At 43.6% G+C, this 14178-nt stretch overlaps 2 protein-coding genes across 2 annotated transcripts; one reads left to right on the top strand and one right to left on the bottom strand.

The window, feature by feature from the left end:
- Positions 1–324: 324 nt before the first annotated feature.
- LOC147958442 (protein FAR1-RELATED SEQUENCE 9-like) lies at positions 325–4184 on the top strand. The gene is made up of 2 exons (XM_087537071.1): positions 325–2789; positions 2871–4184. Exons 1-2 carry the CDS (start codon positions 1295–1297, stop codon positions 3533–3535), a joined length of 2160 nt encoding a protein of 719 aa, XP_087393197.1. The 5' UTR covers positions 325–1294; the 3' UTR covers positions 3536–4184.
- Positions 4185–8935: 4751 nt separating this feature from the next.
- Positions 8936–14019, bottom strand: LOC125521928 (serine carboxypeptidase-like 3). The gene is made up of 14 exons (XM_048686991.2): positions 13786–14019; positions 13547–13692; positions 13036–13112; positions 12329–12451; positions 12138–12240; positions 11701–11738; positions 11473–11577; positions 11312–11392; positions 11034–11189; positions 10841–10912; positions 10587–10705; positions 10340–10453; positions 10000–10045; positions 8936–9277 (listed from the first exon to the last, which is right to left on the bottom strand). Exons 1-14 carry the CDS (start codon positions 13929–13931, stop codon positions 9194–9196), a joined length of 1410 nt encoding a protein of 469 aa, XP_048542948.1. The 5' UTR covers positions 13932–14019; the 3' UTR covers positions 8936–9193.
- Between the last annotated feature and the right edge of the window lie 159 nt (positions 14020–14178).

Here is a 14178-nt window from a genome sequence, read left to right as displayed (position 1 = left end):
CACTATCGTGCAGGGTCAACCAGCGGCCAACACGTGGCTTGGTGGACCCATCACTCAAACAACCCACCAGATCGTATATCTCTAATTACAGAAAATCAGCAAAACTGCCTTTCTTTCTCCCGCGTATCAACAGACTGCCGCCAAAATCTCCAACACCCTTTCTCCTATCTATCTACTCCATTGTGGATGAGACGAGAATAGATCAGGATCGATAGAGAATTGCCCTCTCACGTGGACGAGCATCTACGATGTTCTTCGGCATGGAAGGAGCTCCCGCGACTTCTTCATCCATAGGTTTGTTGTTGTGCCTTGAATCTGCAAATTATCAACACTCTCATCATATGGAGGAGACAAGATTAAACAGAAACAAACTAAGAGCTTAATCTATGACATGCAGATTAATCCTTTAGACTTAGCTCCTCGTACTTCATCTTCCATTGGTCTGTTTGTGTCTTTTTGCCAATTGTAATGATAGAGAATATTGTATCTAAGAAAAAAGTCAATTTTTTGGTAATGCTCCTATGAATACAGTGCGATATTTGGCAAAATATGTTGTTGAATCTTCAAGTGTTGTTCAGGTTTCACTACAAGAGGACTGAACATCGTGTGGTTTTTTTTACAAAAATGGTTCGCCCATGAACTAATTAGTATATGATATTCTTTTTATGTTGTGTAGATCAGGAGACCACAAATGTGGGAGAGGCAAGTCAAAACACAGATGATTATTACAGCAAAAGGTTAAAGCCAGAGATAGGAATGGAATTTGAGAATGAGGATATAGCATATGAGTTTTATAATGCATATGCAGGACATGCAGGTTTCAGTGTCAGGAAATTTTGGCATGATAAATCCACAACGAATGTTATTCGAACAAAGAAATTTGTATGCTCAAAGGCAGGTTTCAAGGACAAGAGCAAGGAACAATGCCAGCGGAAACGAGCAGATACAAGAGTTGGGTGTCTGGCAGAGATGACCATTAAAATAAGTGCTAACGGAAAATATGTTGTAAGCAGCTTTGAGGATGCCCATAATCATGAACTGGTAACTCCAAGCAAAGCCCATCTACTGCGATCCCAAAGAAGAATTACAGAAGCTCAGAAGGCCCAGATTGACATTTTGAATGATTCGGGTATTAGACCAAAATCTGGTCATGAAGTGATGAGTAGGCAAGCAGGAGGGCGACAAAGTCTTTGCTTCGGTCACAAAGATTATAAAAATTATCTCCGATCGAAGCGTGCAATCAATCCAAGAAGGAGATACAGGTGCCATTCTTCAATATCTACAGGAGAAGCAAATGGAAAATCCTTCCTTTTTTTATGCAATACAAGTAGATGAAGAGGATATGATGACTAACATATTCTGGGCAGATGCAAGATCAATATTAGATTATCACTACTTTGGTGATGTGGTATGCTTTGACACAACCTTTAAGACAAATAGTTATGGCAGACCATTTGCCCCTTTTGTTGGTGTCAACCATCATAAACAAACAGTGGTTTTTGGAGCTGCATTATTGTATGATGAAACAGCCGATACGTTTGAATGGTTATTTGAAACATTCAAAAGGGCCATGTCAGGAAAGGAACCAAAAACAATATTGACCGACCAATGTCCTGCCATTATTAGTGCCATTGACAAGGTTTTTACTAATTCAATACATCGTCTATGTGTGTGGCACATGTATCAGAATGCTGCAAAACATTTGAGTCATGTTTTCCAAGGTTCAAAGACATTTAAGAAAGATTTTGCCAAGTGTGTTTATGATTTTGAGGAAGTTGATGAATTCTTAGCAGGTTGGAATGATATGCTAGTGAAATATAATTTGGAAGACAATGACTGGCTACATAGATTATTCCAGAACAAGGAGAAGTGGGCTTTGGTTTACGGTCGACAGACCTTTTGTGCGGATATGAAATCTACACAAAGAAGTGAGAGCATGAATGCATTATTGAAGCGGTACTTGCATGTTCGTCTTGATTTATTAGATTTCTTCAAGCACTATGAGAGGGCCGTGGATGATAGAAGGTATGCTGAAGTGGAAAGTGATTTCTATGCGAGTCAAACATCACCAAAAGTGCCACATGTGCAGATGCTGATTCAAACTTCCAAAGTATATACACCTGCTATGTTTGAGATATTTAAAGGAGAATTTGACATGGTAATGGGATATTGTGTGTATGAAAGTGGTCGTAGTGCCTCTATTTCTGAATTCAAGGTTACCCATTCAGCTAGCCAAAATAGTCATACAGTGAAATTTGATCATGATGGATCAAAAGTTTCATGCTCATGCAAAAAGTTTGAATTTGTTGGGGTATTGTGTCGTCATGCATTGAAGGTGTTGGACCACAACAATATTAAGGAGTTGGCACCGGAATATATCTTGAAAAGATGGACAAGGCAAGCAAAATCAGGGCCATCACATGCAATTCAAAAGTGCGCTGATGATGAAGATGCTAGAGTTGTGCTAGCTAGGCAGTATGGATCACTATGTCGCACTTACAATAACATTTTGAGCAAAGCAGCAGCAAACAAAGAGGCATATGCACTACTGCAAAGTATGTCAATTGAACTAATGGAAAAGGTGGACCAGATTTTACATGGAAGCAACCAGTCGAAAGATATCCCATCAAATCATGAACAAGCTGAGAAGCAAGCAGAGAAACAACCAGTTGAATGCAACAATGAGAACATTGTCCAAGCACATGGAATAAAAAGAAAAGAAAAAGGAAATAGCAGTAAGAGGATTAAATCTGGTTTGGAACTAAACAATAAGAATACACGGAAGAAAGGTATGGTATAGCACAAGAAATGGGTACATAAATATTTGCTCATGTTATTTAAATAGATCTAACAATTTCTTTTCCAAATAGGTCAAGCAACAACATGCAAGAATAGGAATGATGATTGTGCTCCTGCCTCAACTGAAGCAAATCCTAGCTTCACCATGTCAAATCATTACTCCAACTTGCAAGTACTGCAGAGTGCCATGCCTCTAGTACCACATGCTACGAACTACAGCTTGCAAGTATCTTCGCACGCTATGCCTCCACTACCACATGTTGCGACCTACAATTCGCAAGTATTGCCACACGCTATGCCTCCAAACCCACAAGCTACAAACTACAGTTTCCAAGTATCATCGCGCGCTATGCCTCCACTACCACATGCTGCGAACTACAATTCGCAGGTATTGCCGCAGGCTATGCCTCCAAACCCACAAGCTACAGACTACAATTTGCAAGTATTGCCGCGTGCTATGCCTCCACAACCACAAGCTATGAACTACAATTTGCAAGTATTGTCGCGCTCTATGCCTCCGCAACCACAGGCAGAGAACTACAAATTGCATCAACTTCCTCAGATTATGACACCAGTACCACAGCCAGAGAATTATAATTCGCAAGTATTGCATCACGGCCTGCCTCAAGTATCGCAGGCAAATGCTACTTCTTTTCAGCAGTTACTCGGCTTGCAACCACAACAACCATATTTCTATTATGGTACTCAACCAAGTCAGGTATATTTATATAGTTAGTCGTTAAAAATTAAGATGAACATGCATAGGCCATTCACTTCCGTTAACTTTAAACTGCATGTAGAGTTCTGTATTGATACCGACCTCGGATTGGCCAACATATCAAAATGACCAGCTGCCGACTAAGGTATTGTTTCACTTATAAGTCAGACTCTCAAATTCAAGTTTATTTCTCACACAAAATCGTTTCTTTCTTATTTCAGGACTTGGGTGGCCAATCAAGCCATGGACAAGATAGCACTTTTAAATAGCTCTGTATAAATATTGCTTCTCAGAATTTCTCTACAAAACAATAACATCCTGATGTAATAGTTTATCTTACTATTCCTTTTGGTGTGAGATGTATAACGGATTTATTCTAAATGGAGACATAAAAGTGTACTGATTAGTTGCTGGTTATTTCTCTATGGTTCAATCCACAAGGATCTTTCACCAATTTGAGATTTCTGTGACTGTTGTGTGACTTAAAACAGAGAACATGTCCACATGAGGCTGCCTAGTTTGAAATCATTGAAAGCTAGTTCAATCTCAAATTAATTGTTATCTTAGCAATATACTACGTAGTAATTAATTGGATGGCCCATGTACTAGTATGAAGCCATCGAAAGCTAGCTACTAGTACAGGATATAGATGAAGAAATCAGCTACCACTAACCTCTGTCTGACGAGTGTGCATCGGCCTCCCGTCTTGATGTGCGCCTCGACGACCTCCGGCGGCATCCCGGCGAAGCGGCGCTGCACCCAGCCGACTGCACGCCCTGCAGGTCCCCACCTTCTCCAACGGATCTGCTTGGTCCAGGAGGGGAACGGCGGCATGCCAGAGCAGCTACTCCAGCCTCGGCCGGGGCTTGGGCGCGCCGGAGTCAGGCAGCGGCAGCACCGGCAGCAGCCGCTGCTCCCTCTCTATCGCTGGCCACGACCACGAGCCTGGACCGCCGGACGGCGGACCTCACTTTCTCGAATCCTCTCTCTCTCACGAAGCTCAGCTTAGTGGAATAATGGTACTAGCTCGAAGCGTCCGCGGCGGATAAGGCAAGGGAAAGGACTTTTCAGAAAACCAAACAAAACAAAATCTGTTTATTAAGTGGTGGGGTCCACGGGTACATGTGTTGCTCAATGATTGGCCCTGCACAATAGCGCGTGCAGGGCTCCCAGCAGGAGAGCCGAACCCCTATACTGGAGTTGGTAATTGTTACATCATGGTATGTGTGATGGCAACGACGCAAAATTGTAAACGAAGAATTGATACAAACCCCGGGTAGAACAACTCTTGCTATTAGGGTGTTAGCTACAAACTATGTTAGAGCTGCATCTCCTAAAGTATCTGAACGTGAAATAATCAGATCTGGAAAAAAAGGCCTAGTAGGGGAGCTACAAATTAATAGGGGGTTGTTGCACGTGATGATCATAGTCATTTTATTGCAGCTGCAAAATGGGTATTACCATACATGAGTAGTGTTGATTCAGCGGAGATCTTGGCCATCAAGCATGGTCTTTATTGGGCAGCAAGGATCGGATGCAATGTTACTCATATTGAGTCCGATTTTTTTTTGAAACGGAGACAAAAGATTTGCCATTAAATAAGAGAGAATAGAGTTTGTTACAATTCACCCACGACACCACATGAATTATTACTCTCGCGATATGAAAGACCCTAAAATTTTTTTGCACCGGCGGTGACCCAAAGGTTGGCTTCGGTCGAGATGGTGTTAAGCAAGGTAGTCGGTGGAGCACTTTTAAACCTAAACACTCTTGCATTTCGCTCATTCCAAATTATCCACGTCACAAGCATGGTGAGGGAGGCTTTGGCTTGGCGGTTTGGCGTGCCGGCGTCACAAGTGCTTGTCTACCAAGCGTCGAGGAGTCCAACAAGCGCCATGAAGAGGTGTCCAACTCGAAGATGTGAAATTTTTCAGTGACCAAGGCCCATAGCCTTAGAGTGTAGCGGCACTTGAAGAATAGGTGTGACCCGCTTTCTTGCACCCTCTTGCAAAGTGGACACAAACCACAATTTGGCCACCCTCTCTTGGCTAATCTGTCTGCGGTCCAAATTCTATCTTGAAGTGCCAACCAAGCAAAAAACTTGACTTTGGGGGGACCCCAAACCTTCCAAACCATTTGGTCCATGGGTGAGAACACCATCCCTATGAATTGCGCCTTATACGCCGAGGCCGCCGAGTAGTGCCCACTAGTCATGTGTTTCCACAAAATGTCGTCCTCGGCGAGCGCATCAAGATGCATCTCATCCAAGAGCATCCAAAGGGTGAAAAATTGTGTGATGAACTCAACGGAAATAACGGTTGGAGGCTTAATCTTGAGCATCCACGTGTTGTGCTTGATGGCCTCGCGCACTTTCCACTTCTTTCGCGAGGAGACTTCGAATATTAGTGGCGCAATGTTCTTTGGCTTGTGCCCAAGAAGCCAAGGTGATTCCCAAAAAGGTGTCTTCGCACCTGTTAGAAATATGCCCTAGAGGCAATAATAAAAGCATTATTATTATATTTCCTTGTTCATGATAATTGTCTTTATTCATGCTATAATTGTGTTATCCGGAAATCGTAATACATGTGTGAATAATAGACACCAACATGTCCCTAGTAAGCCTCTAGTTGACTAGCTCGTTGATCAACAGATAGTCATGGTTTCCTGACTATGGACATTGCATGTCATTGATAACGAGATCACATCATTAGGAGAATGATGTGATGGATAAGACCCAATCCTAAACATAGCATAAGATCGTATAGTTCGTTTGCTAGAGTTTTCCAATGTCAAGTATCTTTTCCTTAGACCATGAGATCGTGTAACTCCCAGATACCATAGGAGTGCTTTGGGTGTGCCAAACGTCACAACGTAACTGGGTGACTATAAAGGTATACTACGGGTATCTCCGAAAGTGTCTGTTGGGTTGACACGGATCAAGACTGGGATTTGTCACTCCGTATGACGGAGAGGTATCACTGGGCCCACTCGGTAATGCATCATCATAATGAGCTCAAAGTAACCAAGTGTCTGGTCACGGGATCATGCATTACGGTACGAGTAAAGTGACTTGCCGGTAACGAGATTGAACGAGGTATTGGGATACCGACGATCGAATCTCGGGCAAGTAACATACCGATTGACAAAGGGAATTGTATACGGGGTTGCTTGAATCCTCGACATCGTGGTTCATCCGATGAGATCATCGAGGAGCATGTGGGAGCCAACATGGGTATCCATATCCCGCTGTTGGTTATTGACCGGAGAGCGATCTCGGTCATGTCTACATGTCTCCCGAACCCGTAGGGTCTACACACTTAAGGTTCGGTGACGCTAGGGTTGTAGGGATATGTATATGTAGTAACCCGAATGTTGTTCGGAGTCCCGGATGAGATCCCGGACGTCACGAGGAGTTCCGGAATGGTCCGGAGGTAAAGAATTATATATAGGAAGTGCTATTTCGGACATCGAGACAAGTTTCGGGGTCACCGGTATTGTACCGGGACCACCGGAGGGGTCCCGGGGGTCCACCTGGTGGGGCCACCTGTCCCGAGGGGGCACATGGGCTGTAGGGGGTGCTCCTTGGCCTACATGGGCCAAGGGCACCAGCCCCAAGAGGCCCATGCGCCTAGGGTTTCAAGGGAGGAAGAGTCCTAGGAGGGGAAGGCACCTCCTAGGTGCCTTGGGGAGGAGGGATTCCTCCCCTTGGCCGCACCCCCCTAGGAGATTAGATCTCCTAGGGCTGGCGCCCCCCCCCCCCTTGGCCCTCCTATATATAGTGGGGGAGATGGAGGACTTCTTACCCCTGCCTTTGGTGCCTCCCTCTCCCTCTCCAACACCTCCTCCTCCTCCATAGCGCTTGGCGAAGCCCTGCCGGAGTACTGCAGCTCCATCACCACCACGCCGTCGTGCTGCTGCTGGAGCCATCTTCCTCAACCTCTCCTTTCCCCTTACTGGATCAAGAAGAAGGAGACGTTACGCTGACCGTACGTGTGTTGAACGCGGAGGTGCCGTCCGTTCGGCGCTAGGTCTTCGGTGATTTGGATCACGTCGTGTACGACTTCCTCATCCCCGTTCTTTGAACGCTTCCGCGCGTGATCTACAAAGGTATGTAGATGCAATCCAATCACTCGTTGCTAGATGAACTCATAGATGGATCTTGGTGAAACCGTAGGAAAATTTTTGTTTTCTGCAACGTTCCCCAACAGCACCATTGCCCACGGTGATAGTGGTAGAAGCATAGAAAAAGTTGAGGTCCTCCTCATTGCACGGGTTGCCCATCCCCACCCACAACTTGGTGGGCTCCTTCCATTCATACCAAGGCCACCGCAGCCGCAGAGCACGCGCGAACTTTTCCATGTTGAGTACCCCAAGCCCCCCATACTCAAGTGGCCTACAGACAGTTTCCCAATTCACTTTGCATTTCGCCCCCGTCGTCTTGTCCGAGCCGGACCATAGGAAAGCTCTCTCGAGCTGGTTGACTTTGAAGAGGATACTTGGTGGGATGATCAACGGTGTGATGAAATAGATCACTTGGGAAGTGAGAACAGACTTGACAAGGGCCGTGCGTCCAATGGTGGTGATATTTTGGCCCTCATACGTTGTCAACTTGGATGCAACCTTGTCCACAAGAAATTGAAGATCCACCAACCTTAGTTTCCAAACAGAGAGGGGGAGCCCCAAGTACCTCAAGGGGAAAGAAGCCCTAGTTGCCGGCAGAATTTGAGTGATATGATCCAAGTCAAGATTATTGCAACGAATGGGCACCATCGAACTCTTAGTTTTGTGGTGGAGACTATGCAAAAACAAGAAGATTATTACGGCGAGGAGGTTGCAACGATCGCATAATGCAATCAGTTGGTTTGTGATATTGCAAAGGTCTTGTTCTCTCATTGCTTTCGTGAAACAAACTTGGTAGCTGATCGCTCAGTTAGCCTCTCCTATAGTATTGGATCTTCTAATTTTTGGGTAAGTTTTATCCCTGATTTTATTTCTCAATTTTTTATAAATGACATGTCTATCATTTGAGAAATAAAGTCTTATTGATGTAAAAAAAAGAACAATATGGGCCGACCCAGACGAAGGGGGGTTTAAAACAAAACAAAAAATGGATTATCCCCCGTACAACGGGAGAAGAGGCCGTCGTTAAGTGCCAATTTTTAAGGGATCTGGTGGTTTTTAATTTTACAGACAGACTGCCTAATTCTAATTAGTCTCTTTCTTCCACCTAGATAAAGATCTCACGTGGCGTATGTTGCAGACGACCAAGTAGGGTTATGATCCTTATGATATACTGAGACACGTATTACTATGCAGAAAAAGGAGCAGGGCACCCAGAAGTCGTATGCAGCTGCGTCGGCTCTAGGCAGACCGCATACTGCCATCCACTCTTGTTTTTGGCAAATCACATCACAGGTATATGGAGAAGAACAATTGAAATAATTTTAATTTATATCGTCAACTCAACACTCAAGGATGCGAAAGGCACCCATCAATCGATTATAGAGCATGCATGAATCATTTTTATTATTATGCTTCTAACATAGCTGCATCGTAAAGGCAGCCAAGCTTTGTGGGCGCAAGCAGGAGGCCACGGAATGATCCGGCTGGCTGTAGCTGTATGACGTGAAACACGTACGCAGGAAACGTTGGAGGAGCCAACACAAATACTGTAGATCAGAGAGGCTCGTTGTCCAGCCAACGCTGAGCCATGGCAAAACATTGTTTAGGCTGGTGTCGTATTGCTGTATGGCCACCACCCTGCGACCGCACCATAATAAAGAAATCATGATTCCTCTATACAATCCCAGTATACATGTAAAGTGAGAGAGCGCCACAGTTTGAGAGCTTGGTATGTCAAAATTCAAAAAACACATTTGAAAGTTTTTCAAAAACTACTCCCTTCATCCCACAAATTTATACTAAATCAGCGACACTTTTGAGACGGGTGGAGTATTTGTTACATGTGTATATATTCATATTTTCTATGTGACTACAACTTTTTATTAGATAATACGTTGAATTTTAAGCTACATAACCCCGCAAAAAAAAGAATTTTAAGCTACATAAAAAAGGTGGCTCAAAATAGGTAAAGCCATGTTCGGTTAATCCCCTTGCCACAGGGATTAAAGGGGATTGGGGAGATTTGAGGGGAATTTTGACTTGCAAGGGATTTAATCCCTTCAGTCCCTTTCAAACCTCTTCAAACCCTGCCTAACCGCACAAGCCCTAAAGAGAAACCCCATTCCGATCCACATATTTGTGCATTTTTTTGTGCACCACACCAAAAATGTACGCACATTCTATACACCCATATGTAGATGCACAAAATTATTTAGACATTTTTTAGGTCTCAAAGTAATCTTTTCGTCGTCCCCCCCCCCCCCCCCCCCCCCCCCCCCCCCCCCCCCCGCGTCCTCCATGTAGGCTAAGGTTTGTATTATGGACAGAAAGAAGAATGTACAGCAAAGAAGATAATATACCTTTACCGTGGCGAATGTAATATTGTTGGCATATGCAACCGTGAATCTGCATAGGAAAATAACAGGTTCTCTTGATTAGATAACACTACATATATAAGATTGAATTTTGGAACCATGATATACATTTGAAAACTTTTTTCACGGAGCTCATGTCACAATTTCTTTGACTAAATTTATATGCAACATAACTACTATTTTTGTGAAGTCCTATGGGCACAAAAGTCATTCTAAAACCCTGTACATCTCATTGTGAGACATAATAAAAAGTTTATACTTGGTCTTAGAAAATAAGAAAAGAGAGTAGATGACTAAGTTTGAAGGATAAGTATGATGACTTAACCCTCCACTCTGACCATCCACATGCCATGCTCTCCAGTCATCAACAATGGAGAAGTTCAAGGATCTGATCCACTCATATGTTCCCAAAAATGGTACCCCAGGGTCATGGTCTCCGCTGCACCCACAGAGGTCACCATTTTAAGACGTGGAAGAAGATTCAACCAGTATGTATATTAAAAAAATCTTCTAGCAAAATAGAAAGGGCCACTTGTATCTGCAAATCAGAATTTGTCCTTTGATATTTTCACCTGAACACAAGCACACGGTAACCCCTGGTGCTGAGATTAAGGTGGTACGGTATGCTGCTTGGGAGGTCTCCCGTATAGGGCAATCCTGTGATGCATCTTACCCACTCGCCAATTGTTCCCTATATGCCATACTTGTGCCATTAAATTCAGAACCTCGTTCAGACCAATCCATGGTACAATTTTAATTTCAGAGTGTATATTTTGCGGAAGAGGTTGGTATAAGAGTATGATTGTAAAAGGATTCATCTGGTTACCTGCTTTATCCGAAGAGCATCTCTAGTCACGTTTTCATTCGCCCAAATGTTAGCTAGGTAGTAACGGTACGACTGCGTGTTGGAAAGAGATGTCAGATTATGGAAACAGAGAGATGAAGTACTACAGTATCATATTCAGTAAAATCTTCTATAGGAATTTACACTTCATGTATAAGTATTAGTAATAACTTACAAAACAATTAATAGTAGGATGAGGAGATGGAACATTTTGTTGAATGTGTTCTTCTGACAGAAACCTATTTCTTTCAGCAGCAGCATTCACAGGGTTTGGTGCAGTGCGTACACATTTGTCATCCAAGATATGATCGTGGTCGACTTCCGAAAGGAGCTGCAACACAAGGGACCAGTGTGCTTGAATAATTAAATATAGATAAATATCTAATGTATGGCAGCAAGTATTAGTTATTTCAGAGAAAAAAAAAAAGCAATATGTCAGTATGTGAATCATACCTTTTCAATAGTATTTAGAATCCCAGCACATATGTTATTCAGCGGGTTTATATAGTCTCCTTTACAGTTCTCAATTGCAGCCTTTTAAAAACAAAACCGATACATGATCAATGATTGTAGAACTGCACTTTGCAAAAGGGTACGAACGCGGAATTTGATACCTCATATAGTTGTCCCGGTATGATTCCAAAGCCATGAGCATATGGTATTCTGGAATTGGAATCAGTATACCTGGAGCCTGTAATAGGGTTGCCAACTAAATAGCCCTATAAACAATTGAATGAAAAATAGGGAACCGTTATGATTTTTTCATGTTGCTTGCGCACCTTCTCTCGTCCCCATTAATTTATTAAAAAAAACTTTAGTTTGAAGGCTAGGAAATTACTTGCCTTGAGATTAATCACAGGTTGCTTCCTTTGCTCAATTCCTGCAGTAAAGTGAAACAAAATGAAGATATCATTATGAGTTGATTAGTAAGATATGTGGTTATTTCAGTCATAAGCAACTTGAAACATGAACTGGCATGTGACCAGGCTAAAATGCGAAGACCATAGTGATCTATGTGACTGAGTAGAGAAAATAGGAAAACTGCAACATTTAACTTTTGATTCCTCTTAACAACCTGCAAGGATGGCTTTATACACCTTTGTTTTATTTTTGCAAAGGTCCAAAATAAATATCGAAGAGGTTATCACAGATTGCTTCTCCTATCCTTATTTATTTCTAGGATGTGCAGGTATTATATACTCCCTCCATCCTGAATTACTTGTCTTAGATTTTTCTAGATAGGGATACATTAATTTGGGACAGAGGTAATGCTAGTTACCTTCTGAGATATATTGCGCGATAAGCGGAATGATCTTCCCAGCATATGAACTTCCTCCAATGTAAAATGCATTTGAACGATAGCGTGGGTGCTCGTCGAACCACTAGGTTAGTATGCACAAGATGGTCAGAAACTACATGAAATTCTGCCAATTCAAACTTAACTAGGAGATAAGTTGTGCCTCTTTTCACCTTGTTCAGAAATGTCACGACTTGCAAGGAAGATGACATGTCCCCAACATCATAGCCTTTTAGATCACGAGCATATGAGAAACCAGAACCGACAGGAGAATCCAAGAAGATGATACTTGCCATCTGACATTGTTAACAAAGACGGAATAATTAAACTTTTGTGTTCATTGCAATCAATAGCGATAAGTAGTTCCCATGTGGTTTATAAGAGATTTGTTTTGGCTTTTGCAGGTTCGAGTTAAGCCCGCTCTCGTAAACATTGGTGTGTTTTGCCCATTTCTGTAATGAAAATACTAGGAGAAAAGAGACATCTCCGGTGTTACTTTTTTTATGGAGAACATGCCGGAGAAGTAAGAGTTTCTGGTGCTACGAAGGCTTAAATGCTACCATGATATGGGCATCTGGGCCGTTGGATTCTTATATTTAACGACATCCGTGAGTTGTTGGATCTGCTAGACCTATGCGCGAATTTTGGACTCCTTGTAGTTTTTTTTTGCAAATATTGTAGAGTTATTGAGAGCCACCAAATCCGAGAATCCGACGGCCGAGAAGCTTGTATCATGGTAGCACCTAAAGCTTGGTAGCACCGGATATTTTCCCCTACATGTACATCTATTCAAGAGAGGTCAAAAAGATCAGACCATCGGAAGGACGGTCTAGGAACATAGTACATCTCTGGTGCTATGACTTGTCACTGAAAATCTCACCTTCGACCATGAATGCGGATTATAGACCAACTGCGGCAAATGACCATCATAAGGTGCCAGCACAAAATTTACAGGGCCTGTAAAAAAACATGGCGGATGGTAAAAAAATAACATCTCATCTGAATCACTCGACATCGATCTACTAGTGTATCAGAGTAGGCATCTATTCCCTCTGTTCCAAATTACTCGTCGTAGAAATGGATGTATCTAGAACTAAAATACATCTAGATACATCCAAACTTGTGACAAGTAATTCGGAATGGAGGAAGTAGTAGCGTTTTCTTGGTGAAATCACGGTAACTGCAAAGTTAGCATCTAGTCTAGGAGAGTTGGATCACCAGCTTCATCTCAAAATGACGGCCAACTGCGAGCACCGGCCATGGCGAAACTTGTAAGAAAAGAATGTCGCTGCAAACTTTCAAGACTTTTTTTTTAGAACAAAGGTTCAAGAAAAGCCCGACTTTGAATTAAAAAGCCATCGATCGGCCAGGATTGACTTCGAGCGACTAACCAACTTCGAAGGCGAAGCCGCTGAAGCCCGAGCAGCGGGGCCCGCCGGTGAGCCACAGCAGCACGGGGTCCGTGCCGGGGCTCCTCTCCGACTCCACGAAGTAGTAGAAGAGCTCCGTCCCGGTCTTCTCCTCCACGTCCACGTACCTGCAACGCAGTGCGCGCGTACATGCATGGCGGATCCCCCATTAGTCCCAACAGTACCAGGCGGCAACGAAGCTTTGGCTGTGAGGCTCTTACCCGGTCTCGAGGTAGAAGGGCAGAGGGCCATGGAATCCTGGCAGGTGGGTGACCGCCGCCGACGCCGACGCCGACGCCGAGGGCGAGAGCGGCAGAAGGAGCAGGCCGAGAAGGAGATGCGGCACCATGAGAAGCTCCAGCTGCATTCTACTTTCCCTCTACTTCTCCGTCTGCCTCTACAGTCTGCATTCTACTCTGCTCTTTGCAAACTCTGCTGCTCGCGGGACAGGATCCGGTTACATGCATCAGGCCATCAAAGCCCGACCGTTTCGGCAGGCCCGCCGTACCGCAGCCTTGTGCACGTACAGGGTCCAAGATGGCTCAGCCTCACCGGTCACCAGACTTCTCGTTCGCGTGTTTCTCTTCTTTGGATTTGGAGGAGCATTGGAATCG

Source organism: Triticum urartu, chromosome 7A (genome assembly GCF_056163025.1).
Source record: "Triticum urartu cultivar PI428250 chromosome 7A, HENAU_Tu73, whole genome shotgun sequence".
NCBI classification, from domain to species: Eukaryota; Viridiplantae; Streptophyta; class Magnoliopsida; order Poales; family Poaceae; genus Triticum; species Triticum urartu.
The sequence above is the reverse complement of the archived record's forward strand: the minus strand, read 5'-3'. Positions and strand labels throughout refer to the sequence as shown.